General features: G+C 48.9%; 1 protein-coding gene across 1 annotated transcript in view; it reads left to right on the top strand.

Moving 5' to 3' along the window:
• LOC133440528 (ras GTPase-activating-like protein IQGAP3) overlaps nucleotides 1-27,915 on the top strand; it is a 74,778-nt gene that overhangs the window by 25,385 nt on the left and 21,478 nt on the right. The window contains 19 exon segments of the mRNA XM_061717804.1: nucleotides 2,479-2,554; nucleotides 2,683-2,846; nucleotides 4,521-4,608; nucleotides 5,626-5,789; nucleotides 7,465-7,625; nucleotides 7,719-7,834; nucleotides 8,229-8,392; nucleotides 8,474-8,564; nucleotides 10,136-10,303; nucleotides 10,665-10,807; nucleotides 12,554-12,712; nucleotides 12,848-12,905; nucleotides 12,908-12,930; nucleotides 15,223-15,294; nucleotides 15,391-15,460; nucleotides 15,746-15,954; nucleotides 17,825-17,977; nucleotides 18,804-18,967; nucleotides 25,706-25,930. Of these exon segments, the coding sequence (XP_061573788.1) occupies nucleotides 2,479-2,554; nucleotides 2,683-2,846; nucleotides 4,521-4,608; nucleotides 5,626-5,789; nucleotides 7,465-7,625; nucleotides 7,719-7,834; nucleotides 8,229-8,392; nucleotides 8,474-8,564; nucleotides 10,136-10,303; nucleotides 10,665-10,807; nucleotides 12,554-12,712; nucleotides 12,848-12,905; nucleotides 12,908-12,930; nucleotides 15,223-15,294; nucleotides 15,391-15,460; nucleotides 15,746-15,954; nucleotides 17,825-17,977; nucleotides 18,804-18,967; nucleotides 25,706-25,930 (2,468 nt within the window).

Below are 27,915 nucleotides of genomic sequence, written 5' to 3' on the forward strand. Positions count from 1 at the left end.
GACCACACCACATCAAGAAACCAGTTATTTGCATCATTTTAACAAAAATGTCAACAGAAAGGAAATGAGATAACAGACGAAAATGCTGATTAGCTTTAGTCACATTTTACTCATTTCTATATGTGATAGTTTTAGTCGACGAAAACTAATGATAATAATAATAATAATAAATACATTTATTTATCCGTTAGGAACTTCATTTGTGTAAAAGCATCAGCATCAGTGCGTGTACAGATAACATATGCAACAGGACAATACAGAAACAAACCAAACAATCAATATAAAGCAACATCCATTGGGCAATCACAAATACTGCTGTAACTCAAAAAGGTTTTAGTCCAATTTTAGTTAAAAAAAAGTATTTTCACCATTATTTCCAATAATAAAGGAATGGTTTTAGACCAGGTTTAGATACAAGTTTTCCACCAAACAGCTAATACTTTCTGATCTACTATAAGGATTAAAAAGGTCAAGAACAAAAACATACTTTGGTAATTGTCTTTATTTCTTAAAATTGTGCAAAGACAAACCCAAAAATGGTTGAGGAACATCCACTCAACATGACCTCGTCTGCCAGAGCAAATAAGATAATAAAGATAAATATCATCCAACCCCAGTGCATCTTTAACTTCTGCAAACATTCTGAAACAAAGTAGTAAAATAAATCCAAATCCCAGAGGGGCAGATAGATAGATAGACTTTATTAATAGACTCAGGGTCCATTTAAAAAAGACGAACACACATACAAATTTTAAAAAAGACAATCATACCAGTGTTTCCACATTGCTGATTGATATTTCACAGCACTCAGTCCAGGATTGGTCAACAGCATTAAAACAGAGTTTTGTGTGTCATTCAGTCGACAAATGAATCTATACATTAGTTTTCTCAACAGAGCATGAAAAGTGTTTATACGCATTTGGCAGAATAACTCACTCGCACTACACCACCTGGGTTTTCCCAACAAAATACGGAGGCAATCATTATAGGCAACCTGCAGTTTGCGGATGCTTGCCTTTTTAAACTTAACCCACAAGGGGGCAGTGTAGAGTGGGGTACAGTATGCTCTGAAGAGATTCATTTTAACTTCTTCAGAACACCAGGAAAATTTACTTTTCAGCACATTTGCTTGTGTATATAAAACACGCCGTTGCCTATACATATCCTCATCATCCGAAAAATCATCAGTGATGATGTGGCCCAAATACTTGACAGTGTGACAAAAAGGTAACACATTCCCTGACAAATAAAATGATGGGAACACCAGTTCCTTATCACCATTGGTTCTAAAAATCATAACAGAGCTTTTTTTAGCATTATAGCTAACATTGAATTCCACCCCATATTCAGAACATGTTGAGCAGCTCCTGAAACCCAGCACTAGAAGGCGAAATGATTGCCAGATCATCCGCATACATAAGATGATTAATAATAGTATTTCCTATCACACAACCTGTTTTACAGCCTTTCAACTGGTCTGATAGAGCGTCCATATACACATTAAATAGGCAGGGGGAAAGTAAGCCGCCCTGACGGACTCCATTACTCACCCCAAATGGAGCAGAGACTACATCCCCAGATTTTATTTGCATGCACTGATTGGCATACCAAAAAACCAGAATCCTAAGGATACTGTCAGGCACGCCCCTCTGACTCAATTTTAAAAACAGTTTATGATGGTTTATGCGATCAAATGCCTTGGATGCGTCTATAAACCCAATTAAAACAGAAGAATGATGTCTTCTATATCTATCAGCAATCTCTTTTAAAGCATAAATACAAAGATCAGTGCCATGTTTAGCCTTAAATCCAAACTGGTTATCAGAAGTGTGTACATAAGCAGACACTCTGTTTAATAAAATACTCTCTAAAACTTTGGACAGCACACTGGCTAAAGCAATAGGTCGGTAGTTGTCCATGCTGCCCACCTTGCCAGCTTTATTTTTAATGACAGGGACCAGAGTTACAGATAACATGGAGTCTGGTAGGACTCCATGGGTCATAAAACTAGTAAAACAAATGGCTAAAAGAATTGCTGCTCTTGGGCTCGCATATTTAAAATGTTCTGCTAAAATTTTATCTGAGCCACATGCCTTGTTGTCAGTTAACTGTGCAATAGCTAGTAGCACCTCTTTGGCGGTGATTTGCACATTATCACCACTGGGAATCTTACCTAAGATGTAGGGGTCACTTTTAACACAATTAAAAAGCTCAGAATAGTGCTGCCTCCACAGTTCAGCTATATTGTCACAACCAGAAACCCCCTCTATGGTACAAGGTAGTGATGTATTGTCCCTGTTAATAGCTTTCACCCACCTGCAGAGAAGTAGGTAGTAAGTTATGCAGACTTGAAAGTATGAAACAAACATGATGCTGGAAGTTTTGAACATGAATTGAATAAGAAACCAGTGAATTCAGTAAATACTGTAATGGGTCTTTAAAGCAAATTAAATAAATTAAAAACGTCTGTTTCTGCAGCGCGGCGGGTCGGAGGATTTGTACGAGGAGTTCCTGAGCCAGAAGGAGATCCAGGACCAGATCAACGTGGTCAACGGTGAGACCTGGACCTGGTCCTGCACCTGATCCTGGACCCGGACCCGGGTCCGGACCCCCCACCCCCCCCTCTGAACCCTCACCTGAGCCCCCCGGTAACCCCGGTAACCCCGTTGGTCTCTGTTTCAGTGCGGGCGGCCCTGGAGCAGGTGGACGAGGCTCTGGACGCTGCAGACGAGCTAATGCTGCTAGCGACGCTGCAGCTGCCGAGTTTGGGCCTCCGGGGGATTCAGACCGACAACCGGACCTGGTACCTGGACCAGCTGCTGGAGGACCGGCAGCTGAAAGCTCTGGTACCCTAACCTCAATCTGATTACTGTGTAATCTGATTACCTGGACCAGCTGCTGGAGGACCGGCAGCTGAAAGCTCTGGTACTGACCTCAATCTGATTACTGTAATCTGATTACCTGGACCAGCTGCTGGAGGACCGGCAGCTGAAAGCTCTGGTACCCTAACCTCAATCTGATTACTGTAATCTGATTACTGTAATCTGATTACCTGGACCAGCTGCTGGAGGACCGGCAGCTGAAAGCTCTGGTACTGACCTCAATCTGATTACTGTAATCTGATTACTGTAATCTGATTACCTGGACCAGCTGCTGGAGGACCGGCAGCTGAAAGCTCTGGTACCCTAACCTCAATCTGATTACTGTAATCTGATTACCTGGACCAGCTGCTGGAGGACCGGCAGCTGAAAGCTCTGGTACTGAGACCTGCTCAATCTGATTGCTGTGTAATCAGATTACTCAGTAATCTCAGTATTACTCAGTAATCTGATTACTCTGAGCAGTTTTAACCCAATCCTCAGGTGTCGTCCATGTGATCAGAGATGTCAGAATCAGAATCAGGTTTATTATTGGCAGTTTAGAAAACTGTTTTTGACTTCGGATACACCGGCGGCGACACAATGGTTTTATGCGCTCAGAGCTGCTCTCAGCCAATGTCCTTGATGTTATCAGACGGCTCGGTCAGTTCTGAAACAGGTCCACAGATGTTCCTGAGAGGGGAGGGCTAGTGGGGGCAGAGTCACCTTGTTTACATTCCACCAGGGAGATTGTGACCAGAGCGATCGGCCAAACCGCCCTGTCAAGGTCAGATTATAGAATCAACAATTATATTGAAAACAGACAGACTCAGTAATTTTCCGTCTGCCTTCAGTCTCTGGTTCATCAATGGCGACTCCAATCAGACCAATTTGTGATCAATTCCCGCCAAGCCGAGCTTCCAACCTCTCCAAGGTTTTATCCATCTTTCCAATGAGCTCAAAGACGCCGCCAGCCTGAGATTCTGTTCAAGAATCACATCCAGTTTACGGCTTTGCTCCCCCAACGTTAAAGTCTGAGTGTTGATCACCTTGCTTGATCCTTCAGCCACGTCCGGCAGCTCTGAAAGAGCCAGAACAGCTGTCGACGACTTACGCGTTTGTCGGTACACCAGGAATCCCCCTCCTCCAATCAGGAGAAATCCTGCTATCATAAATCCAATTATGAAGCATCTTCAACGTCCTCGACAGACAGAATCACCAAACACAACGGTTTCCAATGTTTCCAGGAATCCATTGTGTATCCAGCACTAATGTCCCATGGGGGCAGGAGGGCTCCCTTACCCCCTGACTTCTGGTTGTGCTGAGAGACCAGTTAATCAATTCCATGATTGTAGAGATTCTGAGGAGTGAAAAGGAGAGACTCAGAAGACGAGACAGGACAAAAAGCAGCAGCAGATAGGGAGGGAGAGGAGCAGAAAAGCGTCCGCCTTCACCGACAGCCGGAAGAAGAAGGTCACCTGTGCAGCTACACCTGAGATCAGATACCAGCAGCAGTTCTTGGATGATGTTCTGATGCCCCCCATGACCTCTGACCCCTGACCTCTAACCCCTGGCCTTTTAACTTCTGTCCAGGACCAGGGCTGTGTGGATCCTCTAACCCCTGACCTCTAACCCTGACCCCTGACCTCTAACCCTGTCCAGGACCAGGGCTGTGTGGATCCTCTGGAACCAGCTGAGCTGCAGGACGGCGTCTCCTCGGCCAATCAGGAGGCTCAGAGGGCCCGGAACGGTAAGCTGGTCCCGCTAGTACCGCTAAGCTAGTTCTGCTAGTATTGCTAAGCTAGTTCCGCTAGTACCGCTAAGCTAGTTCTGATAGTATTGCTAAGCTAGTTCCGCTAGTACCGCTAAGCTAGTTCCGCTAGTATTGCTAAGCTAGTTCCGCTAGTACCGCTAAGCTAGTTCTGCTAGTACCGGTAAGCTGGTCCCGCTAGTACCGCTAAGCTGGTCCCGCTAGTACCGCTAAGCTAGTACCGGTAAGCTGGTCCCGCTACTACCGCTAAGCTAGTACCGGTAAGCTAGTTCCGCTAGTACCGCTAAGCTAGTTCCTGTCCGGTTCTGGTCCAGAAGGGTCCTAAACCTGTGTGTGCGTGTGTGTGTTAATCTATATATATATATATATATGTGTGTGTGTGTGTATCTAATGTGTGTTTATGTGTGTGTGTGTGTATCTCCAGTGTCCTCATTGGTCCTGTGTGTGTGTGTGTGTGTTAATCTCTATATATATATATATATATATATATATAATGTGTGTGTGTGTATATCTAATGTGTGTGTAGTGTCCTCGTTGGTCCAGGACGTGTGTGTGTGTGTGTGTGTGTGTGTGTGTGTGTGTGTGTGTATTTATCTCTATTTATATGTGTGTGTGTGTGTGTCTCCAGTCTTAGCAGCGGTCCAGGACGTGTGTGTGTGTGTGTATATTAATGTGTGTGTATCTCCAGTGTCCTCGTTGGTCCAGGACGTGTGTGTGTGTATTAATGTGTGTATATATATATGTGTGTGTGTCTCCAGTACTCTCGTTGGTCCAGGACGTGTGTGTGTGTATTAATGTGTGTATATATATATATATATGTGTGTGTGTCTCCAGTGTCCTCGTTGGTCCAGGACGTGTGTGTGTGTATTAATGTGTGTATATATATATATATATATATATGTGTGTGTGTCTCCAGTGTCCTCATTGGTCCTGTGTGTGTGTGTGTGTGTGTGTGTGTGTGTGTATTTATCTCTATATATGTGTGTGTGTCTCCAGTGTCCTCGTTGGTCCAGGACGTGAACTCGTCCCTCCGAGGAAACGACCCCAGACGAACCGTCGTTCTCCTGATGAACTCTGACCTGGAACTTCCTGAGGTGTTTCCTACGGGGGCGGAGCTTTACCACGGAGAGCTGCAGCTGCTGCAGGGGCGGAGCCCTCAGGTAACTCACCTGGAACAGGTAAACTCACCTGTACCACAGAGAGCTGCAGCTGCTGCAGGGGCGGAGCCCTCAGGTAACTCCCCTGGAACACACCTGGAACACACAGGTACTCACCTGTACCACCGAGAGCTGCAGCTGCTGCAGGGGCGGAGCCCTCAGGTAACTCACCTGGAACACACCTGGAACACACCTGGAACACACCTGGAACACACCTGGAACACACCTGGAACACACCTGGAACACACCTGGAACACACCTGGAACACACCTGTACCACGGAGAGCTGCAGCTGCTGCAGGGGCGCAGTGCTCAGGTAACTCACCTGGAACACACCTGGAACACACCTGGAACACACCTGGAACACACCTGGAACACACCTTGGACACACCTGGGACACACCTGGAACACACCTGGAACACACCTGGGACACACCTGGGACAGGTAACTCACCTGTACCACGGAGAGCTGCAGCTGCTGCAGGGGCGGAGCCCTCAGGTAACTCACCTGTACAGGTAACTCCCCTGGAACACACCTGGAACACACAGGTACTCACCTGTACCACGGAGAGCTGCAGCTGCTGCAGGGGCGGAGCCCTCAGGTAACTCACCTGTACACACCTGGGACACACCTGTACCACGGAGAGCTGCAGCTGCTGCAGGGACGCAGTGCTCAGGTAACTCACCTGAGACACACCTGGGACCAACTGGAACACACCTGGACAAGTAAACTCACCTGTACCACCGAGAGCTGCAGCTGCTGCAGGGGCGGAGCCCTCAGGTAACTCACCTGTACACACCTGGGACACACCTGTACCACGGAGAGCTGCAGCTGCTGCAGGGACGCAGTGCTCAGGTAACTCACCTGGACACACCTGGGACAGGTAACTCTCCTGTACCACCGAGAGCTGCAGCTGCTGCAGGGGCGGAGCCCTCAGGTAACTCACCTGAGACACACCTGGAACACACCTGGAACACACCTGGAACAGGTAAACTCACCTGTACCACGGAGAGCTGCAGCTGCTGCAGGGGCGGAGCCAGCAGGTAACTCACCTGAGACAGACAGGTAACTCCCATGGGGGGGGGACGTCAGCAGCAACAGCAGACATCCACGCAGGCAGGTGGAAGCAGCAGCAGGATGACCGGGGATGGGGGGGGACACAGGCCAGCAGCAGCTCCCGAGGCTCCGGCCTGCAAACATGCACAAAAGAGAAGAAAGGGGAACAAGAAACTACAGGAACGATGGACAGAAATGATAGCTATGAGATATTTATAATTAGAATGGAAAGACAGGTAAACCCACTGGAGCCGGGGCCCTAGCGGCAGGTACAGGTTAACTCACTGGAGCCGGGGCCCTAGCGGCAGGTACAGGTTAACTCACTGGAGCCGGGGCCCTAGCGGCAGGTACAGGTTAACTCACTGGAGCCGGGGCCCTAGCGGCAGGTACAGGTAAACCCACTGGAGTCAGGGCCCTAGCGGCAGGTACAGGTACTGGTGCGGTGTCTCAGGTGTGTGACACCTGTCTGTGCTGGTTGGTAAGCTCATTAGCGTGTTAGCTCATTAGCGTGTTTCCTCCCGTCCACCAGAGGGAGCTGTTAGCTCATTAGCGTGTTAGCGTGTTGGCACATTAGCGTGTTAGCTCGTTAGCATGTTAGCTCATTAGCGTGTTTCCTCCACCAGGGGGAGCTCCAGCAGGAGGAACTCTTCGTTGCCGTGGAGATGCTCTCAGCCGTCACTCTCATCAGCCAGAGTTTGGAGGCGGGGCTTCTGCAGCAGTTCAGCTCCTTATTGGTCAGTCCGTCTGCAGGACTGGCTGACGTGGACCAGGACCTGCTGGACAGGTGAGGTCCCTCGTAGCCGTCTGGTTCCTCCTGGACTCACCTGAACCTCCTGGACTCACCTGAACCCGCCGACTCACCTGTGTTTGTGTCCAGGTACTTTGAGCGGATGAGAGACGTGAAGAAGACAATGGGAGGAAACGCGCTCACCTGGAATCAGCTACAGGAGGAAGTGAACGCTGTTAACAGCTGCACGCAGGACGAGCATCAACGTAGGTAGCAGAGGCTAGGCTACGCTAGCAGGCTAGGCTACGCTAGCAGGCTAGGCTACGCTAGCAGGCTAGGCTACGCTAGCAGGCTAGGCTACGCTAGCAGGCTAGGCTATGCTAGCAGGCTAGGCTACGCTAGCAGGCTAGGCTACGCTAGCAGGCTAGACTATGCTAGCAGGCTACTCCCACTAGCAGTTACCGTTCACCACTGGTCCTAGCTAACTATTGCTGGGTTAAAAACAGGACTAGTTTCAGTGTTTCATGGGGTGTAAATACGGACAAAGATTATTATTCTTGTTATTATTATTATTATTATTCTTGTTATTATTATTCTTGTTGTTGTTGTTGTTGTTATTATTCTACTGTAACCTGCTGGCCCCTGATTGGTCGACCTCAGAGCTGCTGGCGGTGGATCTGATCAACAAGGCGGTGAAGAGAGGAGACCTGGGTCAGCTGACTGCGGCGCTAGCGCTGCCCTCCGGTGGCCTGGAGGACGTACTACCGGCCAACACCTGCAGATACCTGACGCTGCTGACCCGAGCCCGGCAGATCAAGGCCCAGGTAGGACCTGGGTCGGGGGGTCGGGGTCTAAGGGCCTCCGGCTGGTAACTGACGTCACATGACCTGCTTCTGTCCAATCAGGCCAGCAGAGACCCGGGAGCTGAGCTGTGGTTGGCCGATATCCAGGAAGCAATAACGCTGGCCAATCAGCAGAGTCGGAAAGCTCTGAAGAGTAAGTGGATTCAGGTTTATTGATGGAAAGTCTGTTCTGTTAGTGGTACCAGTTGTGTTAGTGGTAGTGTACCGGCCCCCTGCTGATACCAGTTCTGTTAGTGGTAGTGTACCGGCCCCCTGCTGGTACCAGTTCTGTTAGTGGTACCAGTTCTGTTAGTGGTAGTGTACCGGCCCCCTGCTGGTACCAGTTCTGTTAGTGGTACCAGTTCTGTTAGTGGTAGTGTACCGGCCCCCTGCTGGTACCAGTTCTGTTAGTGGTAGTGTACCGGCCCCCTGCTGGTACCAGATCTGTTAGTGGTAGTGTACCGGCCCCCTGCTGGTACCAGTTCTGTTAGTGGTAGTGTACCGGCCCCCTGCTGGTACCAGTTCTGTTAGTGGTAGTGTACCGGCCCCCTGCTGGTACCAGTTCTGTTAGTGGTAGTGTACCGGCCCCCTGCTGGTTCCAGTTCTGTTAGTGGTAGTGTACCGGCCCCCTGCTGGTTCCAGTTCTGTTAGTGGTAGTGTACCGGCCCCCTTAGTGGTAGTGTACCGGCCCCCTGCTGGTACCAGTTCTGTTAGTGGTAGTGTACCGGCCCCCTGCTGGTACCAGTTCTGTTAGTGGTAGTGTACCGGCCCCCTGCTGGTACCAGTTCTGTTAGTGGTACCAGTTCTGTTAGTGGTAATGTACCGGCCCCCTGCTGGTACCAGTTCTGTTAGTGGTACCAGTACCGGCCCCCTGCTGGTACCAGTTCTGTTAGTGGTACCAGTACCGGCCCCCTGCTGGTACCAGTTCTGTTAGTGGTACCAGTACCGACCCCCTCCTGGTACCAGTTCTGTTAGTGGTAGTGTACCGGCCCCCTCCTGGTACCAGTTCTGTTAGTGGTACCAGTACCGGCCCCCTGCTGGTACCAGTTCTGTTAGTGGTAGTGTACCGGCCCCCTGCTGGTACCAGTTCTGTTAGTGGTACCAGTTCTGTTAGTGGTAGTGTACCGGCCCCCTGCTGGTACCAGTTCTGTTAGTGGTAGTGTACCGGCCCCCTGCTGGATGTTCTCTACTACGTCTCCCAGCATGCCTAGCGGTGGCGGTGTTAATCTGAGTTATCTGTACTACGTCTCCCAGCATGCCTAGCGGTGTTAATCTGAGTTTATGTACTACGTCTCCCAGCATGCCTAGCGGTGTTAATCTGAGTTATCTGTACTACGTCTCCCAGCATGCCTAGCGGTGTTAATCTGAGTTATCTGTACTACGTCTCCCAGCATGCCTAGCGGCGTTAATCTGAGTTATATGTACTACGTCTCCCAGCATGCCTAGCAGTGTTAATCTGAGTTATCTGTACTACGTCTCCCAGCATGCCTAGCGGTGGCGGTGTTAATCTGAGTTATCTGTACTACGTCTCCCAGCATGCCTAGCGGTGTTAATCTGAGTTATCTGTACTACGTCTCCCAGCATGCCTAGCGGCGTTAATCTGACTTATCTGTACTACGTCTCCCAGCATGCCTAGCGGTGGTGGTGTTAATCTGAGTTATCTGTACTACGTCTCCCAGCATGCCTAGCGGTGTTAATCTGAGTTATCTGTACTACGTCTCCCAGCATGCCTAGCGGTGGCGGCAGTGAACCAGGCCGTGAAGGAGAACCGGGTCCAACAGACTCTCAGAGTCCTGAGTCTCCCGGATCTGGATCTGCAGGGAGTTTTACCGGACTGTGCTGCCGAGTACCAGACCCAGCTCAGCGCCGGCATCCGGCACAAGAAGCTCTCAGGTGAGTCTGACGGGTACAGGTGAGTCTGACAGGTGCTAACTGTAGTACCAGACCCAGCTCAGCGCCGGCATCCGGCACAAGAAGCTCTCAGGTGAGTGACAGGTGATACCTGTAGAACCAGCTGGTTCCTGTAGTCTGATCCATCCAGCTGATCGGTGTTTGTGTGATCAGTAAGCTGATTGGTTGTGTTTGTGTGATCAGTAAGCTGATTGATTGGTTGTGTTTGTGTGATCAGTAAGCTGATTGGTTGGTTGTGTTTGTGTGATCAGTAAGCTGATTGATTGGTTGTGTTTGTGTGATCAGTAAGCTGATTGATTGGTTGTTTGTGTGATCAATAAGCTGATTGGCTGTTTTCCTCCAGGGGACAACAGGAGCCCGTGGGTCCGGGTCCGGCTCCAGGACTCGTCCTGGTTCTACTTCCACCTGACCAGACTGGAGGGAACCTGGGAGGAACCGGAGAGATTCCTGCAGAACCACCTGTTCCTGGACCGGAGGGAGATCCAGGTGAGACTCACCTGAGGGACCTGGGGGGACCTGAGACTCACCTCGGGGACCTGGGGGACCTGAGACTCACCTGGGGGGACCTGGGACTCACCTGGGGACCTGGGGGGACCTGGGACCAGTTTTAGTCTGTGGTGTAGAGAGTTTTAGTCTGTGGTGTACAGAGTTTTAGTCTGTGGTGTAGAGAGTTTTAGTCTGTGGTGTACAGAGTTTTAGTCTGTGGTGTAGAGAGTTTTAGTCTGTGGTGTAGAGAGTTTTAGTCTGTGGTGTAGAGAGTTTTAGTCTGTGGTGTATTTAGTTTTAGTCTGTGGTGTAGAGAGTTTTAGTCTGTGGTGTATTTAGTTTTAGTCTGTGGTGTAGAGAGTTTTAGTCTGTGGTGTAGAGAGTTTTAGTCTGTGGTGTAGAGAGTTTTAGTCTGTGGTGTAGAGAGTTTTAGTCTGTGGTGTAGAGAGTTTTAGTCTGTGGTGTAGAGAGTTTTAGTCTGTGGTGTATTTAGTTTTAGTCTGTGGTGTAGAGAGTTTTAGTCTGTGGTGTAGAGAGTTTTAGTCTGTGGTGTAGAGAGTTTTAGTCTGTGGTGTAGAGAGTTTTAGTCTGTGGTGTAGAGAGTTTTAGTCTGTGGTGCAGAGAGTTTTAGTCTGTGGTGTAGAGAGTTTTAGTCTGTGGTGTAGAGAGTTTTAGTCTGTGGTGTAGAGAGTTTTAGTCTGTGGTGTAGAGAGTTTTAGTCTGTGGTGTAGAGAGTTTTAGTCTGTGGTGTAGAGAGTTTTAGTCTGTGGTGTATTTAGTTTTAGTCTGTGGTGTAGAGAGTTTTAGTCTGTGGTGTAGAGAGTTTTAGTCTGTGGTGTAGAGAGTTTTAGTCTGTGGTGTATTTAGTTTTAGTCTGTGGTGTAGAGAGTTTAGTCTGTGGTGTAGAGAGTTTTAGTCTGTGGTGTAGAGAGTTTTAGTCTGTGGTGTAGAGAGTTTTAGTCTGTGGTGTAGAGAGTTTTAGTCTGTGGTGTAGAGAGTTTTAGTCTGTGGTGTAGAGAGTTTTAGTCTGTGGTGTAGAGAGTTTTAGTCTGTGGTGTAGAGAGTTTTAGTCTGTGGTGTAGAGAGTTTTAGTCTGTGGTGTAGAGAGTTTTAGTCTGTGGTGTAGAGAGTTTTAGGTCCTGTGGTGTAGAGAGTTTAGTCTGTGGTGTAGAGAGTTTTAGTCTGTGGTGTAGAGAGTTTTAGTCTGTGGTGTAGAGAGTTTTAGTCTGTGGTGTAGAGAGTTTTAGTCTGTGGTGTAGAGAGTTTTAGTCTGTGGTGTAGAGAGTTTTAGTCTGTGGTGTATTTAGTTTTAGTCTGTGGTGTAGAGAGTTTTAGTCTGTGGTGTAGAGAGTTTTAGTCTGTGGTGCAGAGAGTTTTAGTCTGTGGTGTAGAGAGGTTTTAGTCTGTGGTGTAGAGAGTTTTAGTCTGTGGTGTAGAGAGTTTTAGTCTGTGGTGTAGAGAGTTTTAGTCTGTGGTGTAGAGAGTTTTAGTCTGTGGTGTAGAGAGTTTTAGTCTGTGGTGTAGAGAGTTTTAGTCTGTGGTGTATTTAGTTTTAGTCTGTGGTGTAGAGTGTTTTAGTCTGTGGTGTAGAGAGTTTTAGTCTGTGGTGTAGAGAGTTTTAGTCTGTGGTGTATTTAGTTTTAGTCTGTGGTGTAGAGAGTTTTTAGTCTGTGGTGTAGAGAGTTTTAGTCTGTGTGTAGAGAGTTTAACTCCTCTGTCCCCCTGTCCTCCTCTGTCCTCCTGCAGGACATCGTCAGCAGCGTCTCCTCGTCCTACAGCAGGAGTGTCCTGTGGAGCAGCAGAGAGTTCCTGGTGATTCTCCTCCAGGCCCGGAGTCGGGGGTTCCTGGTCCGACGCCGGCTGGAGGCCCGGAGGAGCCAGACGGCGGCCATCTTGGTCCTGCAGGTGAGGAGGGGGGTCATGGGGGGTCCTGATGACGGGGGTTCCAGGTGGATCCAGGTGGATCCAGGTGGTTCCTGGTGGTTCCAGGAGGTTCCAGGTGACGGGGGTCCAGGTGTTTACCGGTCTCTCTGGTTCCAGGCCCACTGGAGGCGGGTTCTCCAGCAGAGGAAGTACCGGCGCCGCCTGCAGCTGCTGTACCGAACTGGAGGGCCGTCGTCAAGGTAACGGGGGGGGGGGTGTCGTCAAGGTAACGGGGGGGGCCGTCGTCAAGGTAACGGGGGGGGGGGTGTCGTCAAGGTAACGGGGGGGGGGTGTCGTCAAGGTAACGGGGGGGGCCGTCGTCAAGGTAACGGGGGGGGGGGGGTGGGTGTCGTCAAGGTAACGGGGGGGGCCGTCGTCAAGGTAACGGGGGGGGGGGGTGTCGTCAAGGTAACGGGGGGGCCGTCGTCAAGGTAACGGGGGGGGGCCGTCGTCAAGGTAACGGGGGGGTGGGGGGGGGGGGGCCGTCGTCAAGGTAACGGGGGGGGGGGCGTCGTCAAGGTAACGGGGGGCGTCGTCAAGGTAACGGGGGGCCGTTGTCAAGGCAACCGGGGGGGGGGGGGGGCGTCGGTCAAGGTAACATGGGGGGCCGTCGTCAAGGTAACGGATGGTTTTACTGTAGAACATCAGATGGTCCTGGTACCTGTTTTTGGGGGAAAATCTCACTTAAGGTTCTAGAGTGGTCGTCTGGACCAAAATGAATCACAAACACAACTCGCTTTTGCTATAATGACATATGGATCTTTATTACCAGCAAAAAAAGCAGCATTTACATAGAAGACATCCACAAAACTACTCGTTTGCTAGGACAAGGTGCTAAGTTATCCCCCGCAAATGGCAGAGCAATATTCCTCACACACAACTACAAAGGTTTTAAGGCCTTTCTTACCTCGACACGGGACTGGAGAGCCGGACAGTCCTGATACAGAGTAAGCCAAGGAAAAACCACGCAGGGCGTCCTGCACTGACCCACGGCAGACTCTAAATCCAAACTTCCGGCTACCGCGTCTTTATACCTTTACTCAGCACCTTGCGGGGGGGGGGGGGGGGGGCTAATCGCCCCCCCGTACGCAAGCTCTCAAAATAAGTCTCGGCTCACACGGGACCGAAATCCCGTGGGAACCAGACTCTTTATCATAGAAAAACAAGCATTTGTTATGATAAACAGCAGGTGCATGGCTCACTAAAAACTAAAACTAAAAACTAAAAACTAAAGCTGTACCGGGATCAGAACCCTGTGGTGGTACCGGGACCGGAATATGATATTGGGGTGCATATCAGTGAGGACCTCTCCTGGGCCACCAACTCTGCATCACTGGCAAAGAAAGCCCAGCGGCGCCTCTACTTCCTCCGCAAGCTCAAGAGAGCGAGAGCTCCCACACCCATCCTGAAAACCTTCTTCCAGGGCACCATTGAGAGCATCCTGTCCAGCTGCATCACTGTGTGGGGCGGTAGCTGTACTGAATACAGCAGGAAAGCACTGCAACGCATAGTGAACACAGCTGGGAAGATCATAGGTGCCCCACTCCCCTCCTTGAAGGACATTTACACCACCCGCCTCACCCGGAAAGTTATCGCGATAGCGAGCGACACCAGCCACCCCGCACACAGTCTGTTCAGCCTCCTACCCTCAGGTAGAAGGTAGAAGAGCCTCCTACCCTCAGGTAGAAGGTAGAAGAGCCTCCTACCCTCAGGTAGAAGGTAGAAGAGCCTCCTACCCTCAGGTAGAAGGTAGAAGAGCCTCCTACCCTCAGGTAGAAGGTAGAAGAGCCTCCTACCCTCAGGTAGAAGGTAGAAGAGCCTCCTACCCTCAGGTAGAAGGTACAGGAGCCTCCGTTGCCGCACCACCAGACTCAAAAATAGCTTCACACACCAGGCAGTCAGGAAGCTAAATTCTCTCCCCTCATTCCCCCCAGCCAGATCCCCCAGACTGACAGGGAACTGAACTGAAATCCCCCCCCCCCATGAACACTCAGAACTATGTACCACTGTGTCACTTTATCCACCGTTTACTGTTTGTTTAAATAATTGCCATTTGCACTCATTCTAGAAATAGTACGTTGTGTCGTGTTGTATTTATTTTATCTTTTTATCTTTAAACTTTTTAAGAATGTCTGTCCATCTGCTGTGCCTGCGCCTGCGCACTTTTTATGTTTATATGTTTATATGTTTATATGTTTATATGTCTATATGTCTATACGTTTATATGTTTACATGTTCACCGTGGGAGGTGGGAAACGTCCCTCTCGATCTCTGTATGTCTTGACATACAGTATTGACAATAAAGCTACTTTGACTTTGACTTTTGACTTGAGAACCCTGTGGTGGTACCGGGACCCTGACGTGGTCTGGAAGGAGGTGGATGGTTAGCAGTTCTGTTGGATCCTGACCCGGTTCTGTTGGATCCTGACCCGGTTCTGTTGGATCCTGACCCGGTTCTGTTGGATCCTGACCCGGTTCTTCTGTCCCTCCAGATCCAGTCGTGGGTGAGGATGTGGCGGGCCAGGAGACGGTACCAGGCCCGGCTCAGGTTCTTCCAGCGCAACGTGAGTCCAACCCTCGACCCAAACGCCAGAAACCGGGTTTGGTTCTATTGTGGTGTCGTGGGGGAGTTGAACCTGAACCGGGTCGTCTCTCCACAGGTGGACTCCGTGGTCAAGATCCAGTCCTTCTTCAGGGCCAACCGGGCCAGACACCAGTACCGGATGCTAGGTGAGGCCCCGCCCCCTTTAGGCTGATGGGCTGAGGCCCCGCCCCCTTTACGCTGATGGGCTGAGGCCCCGCCCCCTTTAGGCTGAGGCCACGCCCCCTTTACGGCGGACTTGCTGAGGCCCCGCCCCCTTTAGGCTGATGGGCTGAGGCCCCGCCCCCTTTACGGGGATTGGCTGAGGCCCCGCCCCTTTACAGTGTGACATCACTAAGCCCCTCCTCATCATAGTGCACTCGGCCACGCCCCCCTTTACCATGTGACGTCACTAAGCCCCTCCCTCTCCCCAGTGCACTCGGCCACGCCCCCCCTGCCGGTGGTCAGGAAGTTCCTGCACCTATTGGACCTGGGCGACGGTGACATCAGAGAGGAGGCGGAGCTTCAGCGGCTCCGGGAGGAAGTGGTCCGGACCATCCGGTCCAACCGGGACCTGGAGCAAGACCTGGACCTGATGGACCTGAAGATCGGCCTGCTGGTCCGGAACAAGGCCACGATCCAGGTAAGACCTGGACCCAGACCTGGACCCAGACCTGGACCCAGACCTGGACCCAGACCTGGACCCAGACCTGGACCCAGACCTGGACCCAGACCTGGACCTGGACTAGAGACCCAGACCTGGTCCTGGACTAGAGACCTGGACCTGGACCCAGACCTGGACCCAGACCTGGACCCAGACCTGGACCCAGACCTGGACCCAGACTTGGACCTGGACTAGAGACCCAGACCTGGTCCTGGACTAGAGACCTGGACCTGGACCTGGACCCGGACCCAGACTTGGACCTGGACCCAGACTTGGACCTGGACCTGGACCCAGACTTGGACCTGGAGCAAGACCTGGACCTGATGGACCTGAAGATCGGCCTGCTGGTCCGGAACAAGGCCACGATCCAGGTAAGACCTGGACCTGGTCCCTGACCTGGACCCAGACCTGGACCCAGACCTGGACCTGGACTACAGACCCAGACCTGGACCTGGACTAGAGACCCAGACCTGGCACAGTGCATCCAAGCGATCGCTGCGGCTTCGTGGCGCTCGAAACCCAGAGACTGCGTTGGGGGGGCTGATAAGAGGGGGGGGGGGGGGGGCTGATAAGAGGGGGGGCCGAGGAAGGCGTTGAGTTGAGGGAGGTGGTTATCAGCAAGTGTGTGTAGCGGTAAGTCCGTGAACTTCACTCAGAGCTGCTCTCAGCCAATGTCCTTGATGTTATCAGACGGCTCGGTCAGTTCTGAAACAGGTCCACAGATGTTCCTGAGAGGGGAGGGCTAGTGGGGGCAGAGTCACCTGTTTACATTCCACCAGGGAGATTGTGACCAGAGCGATCGGCCAAAACCGCCCTGTCAAGGCCAGATTATAGAATCAACAATTATATTGAAAACACAGACAGACTCAGTAATTTTCCGTCTGCCTTCAGTCTCTGGTTCATCAATGGCGACTCCAAACAGACGAATTTGTGATCAATTCCCACCAAGCCGAGCTTCCAACTTCTCCAAGGTCTTCTCCATCTTACCAATGAGCTCAAAGACGCCGCCAGCCTGCGATTCTGTTCAAGAATCTCATCCAGCTTACGGCTTTGCTCCCCCAGCGTTAAAGTCTGAGTGTTGATCACCTTGCTTGATCCTTCAGCCACGTCCAGCAGCTCTGAAAGAGCCAGAACAGCTGTCGACGACTTACGCGTTTGTCGGTAGACCAGGAATCCCCCTCCTCCAATCAGGAGAAATCCTGCTATCATAAATCCAATTATGAAGCATCTTCAACGTCCTCGACAGACAGAATCACCAAACACAACGGTTTCCAATGTTTCCAAGAATCCATTGTGTATCCAGTAAAAAACATCCCATGGGGGCAGGAGGGCTCCCTTACCCCCTGACTTCTGATTGTGCTGAGAGACCAGTTAATCAATTCCATGATTGTAGAGTTTGGGAGGAGTGAAAAGGAGAGACTCTGAAGACGAGACAGGACAAAAGCAGCAGCAGATAGGGAGGGAGAGGAGCAGAGAAGAGTCCGCCTTCATGTTCCGCGTTCGTGCGTTTTTGCGTGCGTTCGTTCTTTCGTGCGTTTTTCGACATTTCAACTTTTTTCATCAAAATTTCTACTTTTCACCGAGAGCCGGAAGAAAAAGTCCCCCCTGTCCCCCTCTGTCCAACAGGAAGTGGTGTCCCCCTGACCTGTCCTCTGTCCAACAGGAAGTGGTGTCCCCCTGACCTGTCCTCTGTCCAACAGGAAGTGGTGTCCCCCTGACCTGTCCTCTGTCCAACAGGAAGTGGTGTCCCCCTGACCTGTCCCTCTGTCCAACAGGAAGTGGTGTCCCCCTGACCTGTCCTCTGTCCAACAGGAAGTGGTGTCCCCCTGACCTGTCCTCTGTCCAACAGGAAGTGGTGTCCCACTGTAAGAAGCTCACCAGGAAGAACAAGGGGACGCTGTCGGACATGATGGACGCCGGGAGGACCAAAGGCCTGAAGGCTCTGAGTCGAGAGAAGAAGAAGAAGCTGGAGGCGTATCAGCACCTGTTCTACCTGCTACAGGTGAGCTACGCTAGGCTAGCACCTGTTCTACCTGCTACAGGTGAGCTACGCTAGGCTAGCACCTGTTCTACCTGCTACAGGTGAGCTACGCTAGCAGCTAGCAGCAACTGTTCAGGTGCTGATAGCTGCTAGCCTAGCAGGTCTAACCCTCCCGGTCCTGGTCCCGGTACAGGTCTAACCTGCCCCCCCTGTCCCCCCCTCTACCCCCCCAGACCCGGCCCCTCTACCAGGTCCAGGTCTAACAGGTCTAACCCCCCCAGGTCCTGGTCCAGGTCCAGGTCTAACCTGCCCCCCCTCTCCCCCAGACCCGGCCCCTCTACCAGGTCCAGGTCTAACAGGTCTAACCCCCCCAGGTCCTGGTCCAGGTCCAGGTCTAAGCTGCCCCCCCTGTCCCCCCCTCTACCCCCCAGACCCGGCCCCCCCCCCCAGGTACAGGTCTAACCCCCCCGGTCCTGGTCCAGGTCCAGGTCTAACCCTGCCCCCCCTCTACCCCCCAGACCCGGCCCCTCTACCAGGTACAGGTCTAACAGGTCTAACCTGCCCCCCCTGTCCCCCCTGTCCCCCCCTCTACCCCCCAGACCCGGCCTCTCTACCAGGTCCAGGTCTAACCCCCCCAGGTACAGGTCTAACCCTGCCCCCCCTGTCCCCCCCTCTCCCCCCAGACCCGGCCCCCCCCCCCCCCCCCAGGTCCAGGTCTAACCTGCCCCCCCTGTCCCCCTCTCCCCCCAGACCCGGCCTCTCTACCAGGTCCAGGTCTAACCCCCCCGGTCCTGGTCCAGGTCCAGGTCCAGGTCTAACCTGCCCCCCCTGTCCCCCTGTCCCCCAGACCCGGCCCCTCTACCTGGCCCAGCTGATCTTCCTGATGCCTCAGTCTCGTTCCACCTCCTTCATGGAGATGTTGGTCTTCAGCCTCTTCACCTACGGATCCGACCAACGCCAGAGCTTCCTGCTGCTGCTGCTGTTCACGGAGGCATTAAAGTACGAGATCAGGTAAGAAACCAGGAGATCAGGTACTTCCTGCTGCTGCTGCTGTTTACGGAGGCATTAAAGTACGAGATCAGGTAAGAAACCAGGAGATCAGGTACTTCCTGCTGCTGCTGCTGTTTACGGAGGCGCTGAAGTACGAGATCAGGTAAGAAACCAGGTACCGCCGAGATCAGGAGATCAGGGGATCAGGTACGAGATCAGGAGATCAGGTACGAGATCAGGAGATCAGGTACTTCCTGCTGCTGCTGCTGTTTATGGAGGCGCTGAAGTACGAGATCAGGTAAGAGATTACGAGATAGTCCAGTACTGATGAGCAGGCTGTTACAGTAGTTGATACTGATGAGCAGGCTGTTACAGTAGTTGATACTGATGAGCAGGCTGTTACAATAGTTGATACTGATGAGCAGGCTGTTACAGTAGTTGATACTGATGAGCAGGCTGTTACAGTAGTTGATACTGATGAGCAGGCTGTTACAATAGTTGATACTGATGAGCAGGCTGTTACAGTAGTTGATACTGATGAGCAGGCTGTTACAGTAGTCCAGTACTGATGAGCAGGCTGTTACAATAGTTGATACTGATGAGCAGGCTGTTACAGTAGTCCAGTACTGATGAGCAGGCTGTTACAGTAGTTGATACTGATGAGCAGGCTGTTACAGTAGCTGATACTGATGAGCAGGCTGTTACAGTAGTCCAGTACTGATGAGCAGGCTGTTACAGTAGTTGATACTGATGAGCAGGCTGTTACAGTAGTAGATACTGATGAGCAGGCTGTTACAGTAGTAGATACTGATGAGCAGGCTGTTACAGTAGTCCAGTACTGATGAGCAGGCTGTTACAGTAGTCCAGTACTGATGAGCAGGCTGTTACAGTAGTCCAGTACTGATGAGCAGGCTGTTACAGTAGTCCAGTACTGATGAGCAGGCTGTTACAGTAGTCCAGTACTGATGAGCAGGCTGTTACAGTAGTCCAGTACTGATGAGCAGGCTGTTACAGTAGTCCAGTACTGATGAGCAGGCTGTTACAGTAGTCCAGTACTGATGAGCAGGCTGTTACAGTAGTCCAGTACCGATGAGCAGGCTGTTACAGTAGTTGATACTGATGAGCAGGCTGTTACAGTAGTCCAGTACTGATGAGCAGGCTGTTACAGTAGTGGATACTGATGAGCAGGCTGTTACAGTAGTTGATACCGATGAGCAGGCTGTTACAGTAGTCCAGTACTGATGAGCAGGCTGTTACAGTAGTCCAGTACTGATGAGCAGGCTGTTACAGTAGTTGATACTGATGAGCAGGCTGTTACAGTAGTCCAGTACTGATGAGCAGGCTGTTACAGTAGTCCAGTACTGATGAGCAGGCTGTTACAGTAGTCCAGTACTGATGAGCAGGCTGTTACAGTAGTTGATACTGATGAGCAGGCTGTTACAGTAGTCCAGTACTGATGAGCAGGCTGTTACAGTAGTTGATACTGATGAGCAGGCTGTTACAGTAGTAGATACTGATGAGCAGGCTGTTACAGTAGTCCAGTACTGATGAGCAGGCTGTTACAGTAGTCCAGTACCGATGAGCAGGCTGTTACAGTAGTTGATACTGATGAGCAGGCTGTTACAGTAGTTGATACTGATGAGCAGGCTGTTACAGTAGTAGATACTGATGAGCAGGCTGTTACAGTAGTAGATACTGATGAGCAGGCTGTTACAGTAGTCCAGTACTGATGAGCAGGCTGTTACAGTAGTTGATACTGATGAGCAGGCTGTTACAGTAGTAGATACTGATGAGCAGGCTGTTACAGTAGTAGATACTGATGAGCAGGCTGTTACAGTAGTCCAGTACTGATGAGCAGGCTGTTACAGTAGTCCAGTACTGATGAGCAGGCTGTTACAGTAGTCCAGTACTGATGAGCAGGCTGTTACAGTAGTCCAGTACTGATGAGCAGGCTGTTACAGTAGTCCAGTACTGATGAGCAGGCTGTTACAGTAGTCCAGTACTGATGAGCAGGCTGTTACAGTAGTCCAGTACTGATGAGCAGGCTGTTACAGTAGTCCAGTACTGATGAGCAGGCTGTTACAGTAGTCCAGTACTGATGAGCAGGCTGTTACAGTAGTCCAGTACCGATGAGCAGGCTGTTACAGTAGTTGATACTGATGAGCAGGCTGTTACAGTAGTCCAGTACTGATCAGCAGGCTGTTACAGTAGTTGATACTGATGAGCAGGCTGTTACAGTAGTTGATACCGATGAGCAGGCTGTTACAGTAGTCCAGTACTGATGAGCAGGCTGTTACAGTAGTGGATACTGATGAGCAGGCTGTTACAGTAGTCCAGTACTGATGAGCAGGCTGTTACAGTAGTCCAGTACTGATGAGCAGGCTGTTACAGTAGTCCAGTACTGATGAGCAGGCTGTTACAGTAGTTGATACTGATGAGCAGGCTGTTACAGTAGTCCAGTACTGATGAGCAGGCTGTTACAGTAGTCCAGTACTAGGGGTGTGACAATATATCGTGCCACGAAATTTCGCGATACAAAAACGTCACGATACGTGTCGTGGAGGTGACAACCTGTATCGCAATATTGGGTTATTAATATTAATCTATTGTGTTGACTAGAAACGCGCATCCGACCGCGACCGCAGCCGCGACCGCGCGGACCAAAATCTTACTCCGCTCAGAAGAAAGTAGTCCCGTTTTGCGGTCCTGTTTTGAGCTCTGAACCTTTACTTATTTAAGTCTGGTGTAGAGTTAAGCCTTACCTTATTAAATTAAACCTTTTTCGGGTCGTGAGTAGGATAAACACGGGACAACTTCTGCGTGAGTTTGCGTGTGCTTCAATGTCCGCTCAACAGTGTAGGATTTCAGAACATCAACACAACACCTAGTGCTGTATCACTCCGCCCAATCTAAAACATACTAACAACTGATATACTGACTAGTGTCATTATAGTCCCTGATTTACAGAATATAAAGAATATATTTATAAAATAATGAACCCTGAATTACCAAAATAACCTTAACAAAAATAAATCTCCTCTTACACTTATAAGGTGAGCATGAATCAATCTTTTTTATGATGTAAAATTGTATGTATTTATTTACTTGTATTTATTTATTTAATTTTAGTTGTTAAATTTATGGAAAAGAAAAAAGTCAAATCATACATGAGAGAAACTATTCAATTTGTGGCAAAATATTTGTACTTGTATGAAACTGAAGATCATAATGCAAACCTGACATTTACTTTTAGTTCAGTTTGTGGAAAATGGTTGGCCTGGCTTTCTTTAAAACTTAAACAATTATAAAGCATTACAAACTGTAACAATAGGGCAAACGCACAGCATTGTTTTGTATTATGTGTCTTTCAAATAAAAGACCATTTTTTCCATATATTCCTCTATCAAGGTTGTTAAAAAATACTGCTATAATATCGTATCGTTATCGTGACCTCAATATCGTGTATCGTACCGTATCGTGAGATTAGTGTATCGTTACACCCCTATCCAGTACTGATGAGCAGGCTGTTACAGTAGTTGATACTGATGAGCAGGCTGTTACAGTAGTCCAGTACTGATGAGCAGGCTGTTACAGTAGTCCAGTACTGATGAGCAGGCTGTTACAGTAGTCCAGTACTGATGAGCAGGCTGTTACAGTAGTCCAGTACTGATGAGCAGGCTGTTACAGTAGTAGATACTGATGAGCAGGCTGTTACAGTAGTCCAGTACTGATGAGCAGGCTGTTACAGTAGTTGATACTGATGAGCAGGCTGTTACAGTAGTCCAGTACTGATGAGCAGGCTGTTACAGTAGTCCAGTACTGATGAGCAGGCTGTTACAGTAGTTGATACTGATGAGCAGGCTGTTACAGTAGTAGATACTGATGAGCAGGCTGTTACAGTAGTCCAGTACTGATGAGCAGGCTGTTACAGTAGTTGATACTGATGAGCAGGCTGTTACAGTAGTCCAGTACTGATGAACAGGCTGTTACAGTAGTTGATACTGATGAGCAGGCTGTTACAGTAGTCCAGTACTGATGAGCAGGCTGTTACAGTAGTAGATACTGATGAGCAGGCTGTTACAGTAGTAGATACTGATGAGCAGGCTGTTACAGTAGTCCAGTACTGATGAGCAGGCTGTTACAGTAGTTGATACTGATGAGCAGGCTGTTACAGTAGTTGATACTGATGAGCAGGCTGTTACAGTAGTTGATACTGATGAGCAGGCTGTTACAGTAGTCCAGTACTGATGAGCAGGCTGTTACAGTAGTTGATACTGATGAGCAGGCTGTTACAGTAGTTGATACTGATGAGCAGGCTGTTACAGTAGTCCAGTACTGATGAGCAGGCTGTTACAGTAGTAGATACTGATGAGCAGGCTGTTACAGTAGTTGATACTGATGAGCAGGCTGTTACAGTAGTCCAGTACTGATGAGCAGGCTGTTACAGTAGTCCAGTACTGGTGAGCAGGCTGTTACAGTAGTCCAGTACTGATGAGCAGGCTGTTACAGTAGTTGATACTGATGAGCAGGCTGTTACAGTAGTCCAGTACTGATGAGCAGGCTGTTACAGTAGTCCAGTACTGATGAGCAGGCTGTTACAGTAGTCCAGTACTGATGAGCAGGCTGTTACAGTAGTTGATACTGATGAGCAGGCTGTTACAGTAGTTGATACTGATGAGCAGGCTGTTACAGTAGTAGATACTGATGAGCAGGCTGTTACAGTAGTTGATACTGATGAGCAGGCTGTTACAGTAGTCCAGTACTGATGAGCAGGCTGTTACAGTAGTAGATACTGATGAGCAGGCTGTTACAGTAGTCCAGTACTGATGAGCAGGCTGTTACAGTAGTCCAGTACTGATGAGCAGGCTGTTACAGTAGTAGATACTGATGAGCAGGCTGTTACAGTAGTAGATACTGATGAGCAGGCTGTTACAGTAGTCCAGTACTGATGAGCAGGCTGTTACAGTAGTCCAGTACTGATGAGCAGGCTGTTACAGTAGTTGATACTGATGAGCAGGCTGTTACAGTAGTAGATACTGATGAGCAGGCTGTTACAGTAGTCCAGTACTGATGAGCAGGCTGTTACAGTAGTCCAGTACTGATGAGCAGGCTGTTACAGTAGTCCAGTACTGATGAGCAGGCTGTTACAGTAGTCCAGTACTGATGAGCAGGCTGTTACAGTAGTTGATACTGATGAGCAGGCTGTTACAGTAGTAGATACTGATGAGCAGGCTGTTACAGTAGTCGATACTGATGAGCAGGCTGTTACAGTAGTAGATACTGATGAGCAGGCTGTTACAGTAGTAGATACTGATGAGCAGGCTGTTACAGTAGTCGATACTGATGAGCAGGCTGTTACAGTAGTCCAGTACTGATGAGCAGGCTGTTACAGTAGTTGATACTGATGAGCAGGCTGTTACAGTAGTCCAGTACTGATGAGCAGGCTGTTACAGTAGTCCAGTACTGATGAGCAGGCTGTTACAGTAGTCCAGTACTGATGAGCAGGCTGTTACAGTAGTTGATACTGATGAGCAGGCTGTTACAGTAGTCCAGTACTGATGAGCAGGCTGTTACAGTAGTAGATACTGATGAGCAGGCTGTTACAGTAGTCCAGTACCGATGAGCAGGCTGTTACAGTAGTCCAGTACTGATGAGCAGGCTGTTACAGTAGTCCAGTACTGATGAGCAGGCTGTTACAGTAGTCCAGTACTGATGAGCAGGCTGTTACAGTAGTAGATACTGATGAGCAGGCTGTTACAGTAGTCCAGTACTGATGAGCAGGCTGTTACAGTAGTGGATACTGAAGAGCAGGCTGTTACAGTAGTGGATACTGAAGAGCAGGCTGTTACAGTAGTAGATACTGATGAGCAGGCTGTTACAGTAGTAGATACTGATGAGCAGGCTGTTACAGTAGTTGATACTGATGAGCAGGCTGTTACAGTAGTCCAGTACTGATGAGCAGGCTGTTACAGTAGTAGATACTGATGAGCAGGCTGTTACAGTAGTAGATACTGATGAGCAGGCTGTTACAGTAGTAGATACTGATGAGCAGGCTGTTACAGTAGTCCAGTACTGATGAGCAGGCTGTTACAGTAGTAGATACTGATGAGCAGGCTGTTACAGTAGTCCAGTACTGATGAGCAGGCTGTTACAGTAGTGGATACTGATGAGCAGGCTGTTACAGTAGTCCAGTACTGATGAGCAGGCTGTTACAGTAGTAGATACTGATGAGCAGGCTGTTACAGTAGTCCAGTACTGATGAGCAGGCTGTTACAGTAGTAGATACTGATGAGCAGGCTGTTACAGTAGTCCAGTACTGATGAGCAGGCTGTTACAGTAGTCCAGTACTGATGAGCAGGCTGTTACAGTAGTCCAGTACTGATGAGCAGGCTGTTACAGTAGTCCAGTACTGATGAGCAGGCTGTTACAGTAGTGGATACTGAAGAGCAGGCTGTTACAGTAGTCCAGTACTGATGAGCAGGCTGTTACAGTAGTTGATACTGATGAGCAGGCTGTTACAGTAGTCCAGTACTGATGAGCAGGCTGTTACAGTAGTCCAGTACTGATGAGCAGGCTGTTACAGTAGTAGATACTGATGAGCAGGCTGTTACAGTAGTCCAGTACTGATGAGCAGGCTGTTACAGTAGTCTGGTGAACTTCTACCTGTGATGTCACCTGTCTGATGTTACCTCTGTCTGCCCCCCCCTTATCCCCCCTCCCCCCCCCCTCCCGATGCCCCGCCCCCTGTGATGTCATCAGGCTGAAGGTGCAGGTCCCCCAGGACGTGGTCACCGGGAACCCCACGGTGATCCGGATGCTGGTGAACTTCTACCGCGGCGTCGGCGGACAGAACGCCCTGAAGGAGGTTCTGGGTCCGGTTCTGCAGGACCTGGTCCTGGACCAGAACCTCAGCATCAGGACCGACCCCCTGGAGGTCTACAGGACCTGGATCAACCAGACCGAGACCCAGACGGGCCAGAAGAGGTAGGGGGGACACCTGTAGACCTGGAGACTCACCTGTAGACCTGGAGACTCACCTGTAGACCTGGAGACTCACCTGGAGACCTGGAGACTCACCTGGAGACCTGGAGACTCACCTGTAGACCTGGAGACTCACCTGTAGACCTGGAGACCTGGAGACTCACCTGTAGACCTGGAGACTCACCTGTAGACCTGGAGACTCACCTGGAGACCTGTACACTTGTAGACCGAGACACCTAGCGACTAGATGGAAATCAATGAGGTGGAACATAAACCTGAAACAAGGTCTTTATTAAACTAAAATAAACCTGAAACAAGGTCTTTACTAAAATAAACCTGAAACAAGGTCTTTATTAAACTAAAATAAACCTGAAACAAGGTCTTTACTAAACTAAAATAAACCTGAAACAAGGTCTTTATTAAACTAAGATAAACCTGAAACAAGGTCTTTATTAAACTAAACCTGAAACAAGGTCTTTACTAAACTAAGATAAACCTGAAACAAGGTCTTTACTAAAATAAACCTGAAACAAGGTCTTTACTAAACTAAGATAAACCTGAAACAAGGTCTTTATTAAACTAAAATAAACCCGAAACAAGGTCTTTACTAAACTAAACCTGAAACAAGGTCTTTACTAAACTAAACCTGAAACAAGGTCTTTACTAAACTAAACTAAACCTGAAACAAGGTCTTTATTAAACTAAACCTGAAACAAGGTCTTTATTAAACTAAACCTGAAACAAGGTCTTTACTAAACTAAACCTGAAACAAGGTCTTTATTAAACTAAACTAAACCTGAAACAAGGTCTTTACTAAACTAAACCTGAAACAAGGTCTTTACTAAACTAAACTAAACCTGAAACAAGGTCTTTACTAAACTAAACTAAACCTGAAACAAGGTCTTTACTAAACTAAACCTGAAACAAGGTCTTTACTAAACTAAACTAAACCTGAAACAAGGTCTTTATTAAACTAAAATAAACCTGAAACAAGGTCTTTACTAAACTAAACCTGAAACAAGGTCTTTACTAAACTAAACTAAACCTGAAACAAGGTCTTTACTAAACTAAACTAAACCTGAAACAAGGTCTTTATTAAACTAAAATAAACCCGAAACAAGGTCTTTACTAAACTAAACCTGAAACAAGGTCTTTACTAAACTAAACCTGAAACAAGGTCTTTACTAAACTAAACCTGAAACAAGGTCTTTACTAAACTAAACTAAACCTGAAACAAGGTCTTTACTAAACTAAACTAAACCTGAAACAAGGTCTTTATTAAACTAAGATAAACCTGAAACAAGGTCTTTATTAAACTAAACTAAACCTGAAACAAGGTCTTTATTAAACTAAACTAAACCTGAAACAAGGTCTTTATTAAACTAAACTAAACCTGAAACAAGGTCTTTATTAAACTAAACTAAACCTGAAACAAGGTCTTTATTAAACTAAACCTGAAACAAGGTCTTTATTAAACTAAACCTGAAACAAGGTCTTTACTAAACTAAACCTGAAACAAGGTCTTTACTAAACTAAACTAAACCTGAAACAAGGTCTTTACTAAACTAAGATAAACCTGAAACAAGGTCTTTACTAAACTAAGATAAACCTGAAACAAGGTCTTTACTAAACTAAACCTGAAACAAGGTCTTTACTAAACTAAAATAAACCTGAAACAAGGTCTTTACTAAACTAAAATAAAGCCAGGACAGTCAGATATTTGTAGAAACTAGTTTAGCTTCTGTGGAGCATCTTGAAGAGACGAGGGATTGGAACCAGCAGTCGGTCAGAAACATTCTCTTCCTCCACAGAAACGGAATGGACAAGTGGTTCATTTGTTAAATTAGTTTCATTCGTTAACTTGGTTTCATTTGTTAATTTAGTGTATTTCATCTCACTGGGTGTAAGTTCAATGAAATCCATCTGCAAATACTGAAACGGTCTGTCTGGTGGAGGGTGAGCAGCCTGTGGCACCTTTAACTCCTTTT

The sequence above is a fragment of the Cololabis saira genome, chromosome 3 (genome assembly GCF_033807715.1).
Source record: "Cololabis saira isolate AMF1-May2022 chromosome 3, fColSai1.1, whole genome shotgun sequence".
In the NCBI taxonomy this organism is placed as follows: Eukaryota; Metazoa; Chordata; class Actinopteri; order Beloniformes; family Belonidae; genus Cololabis; species Cololabis saira.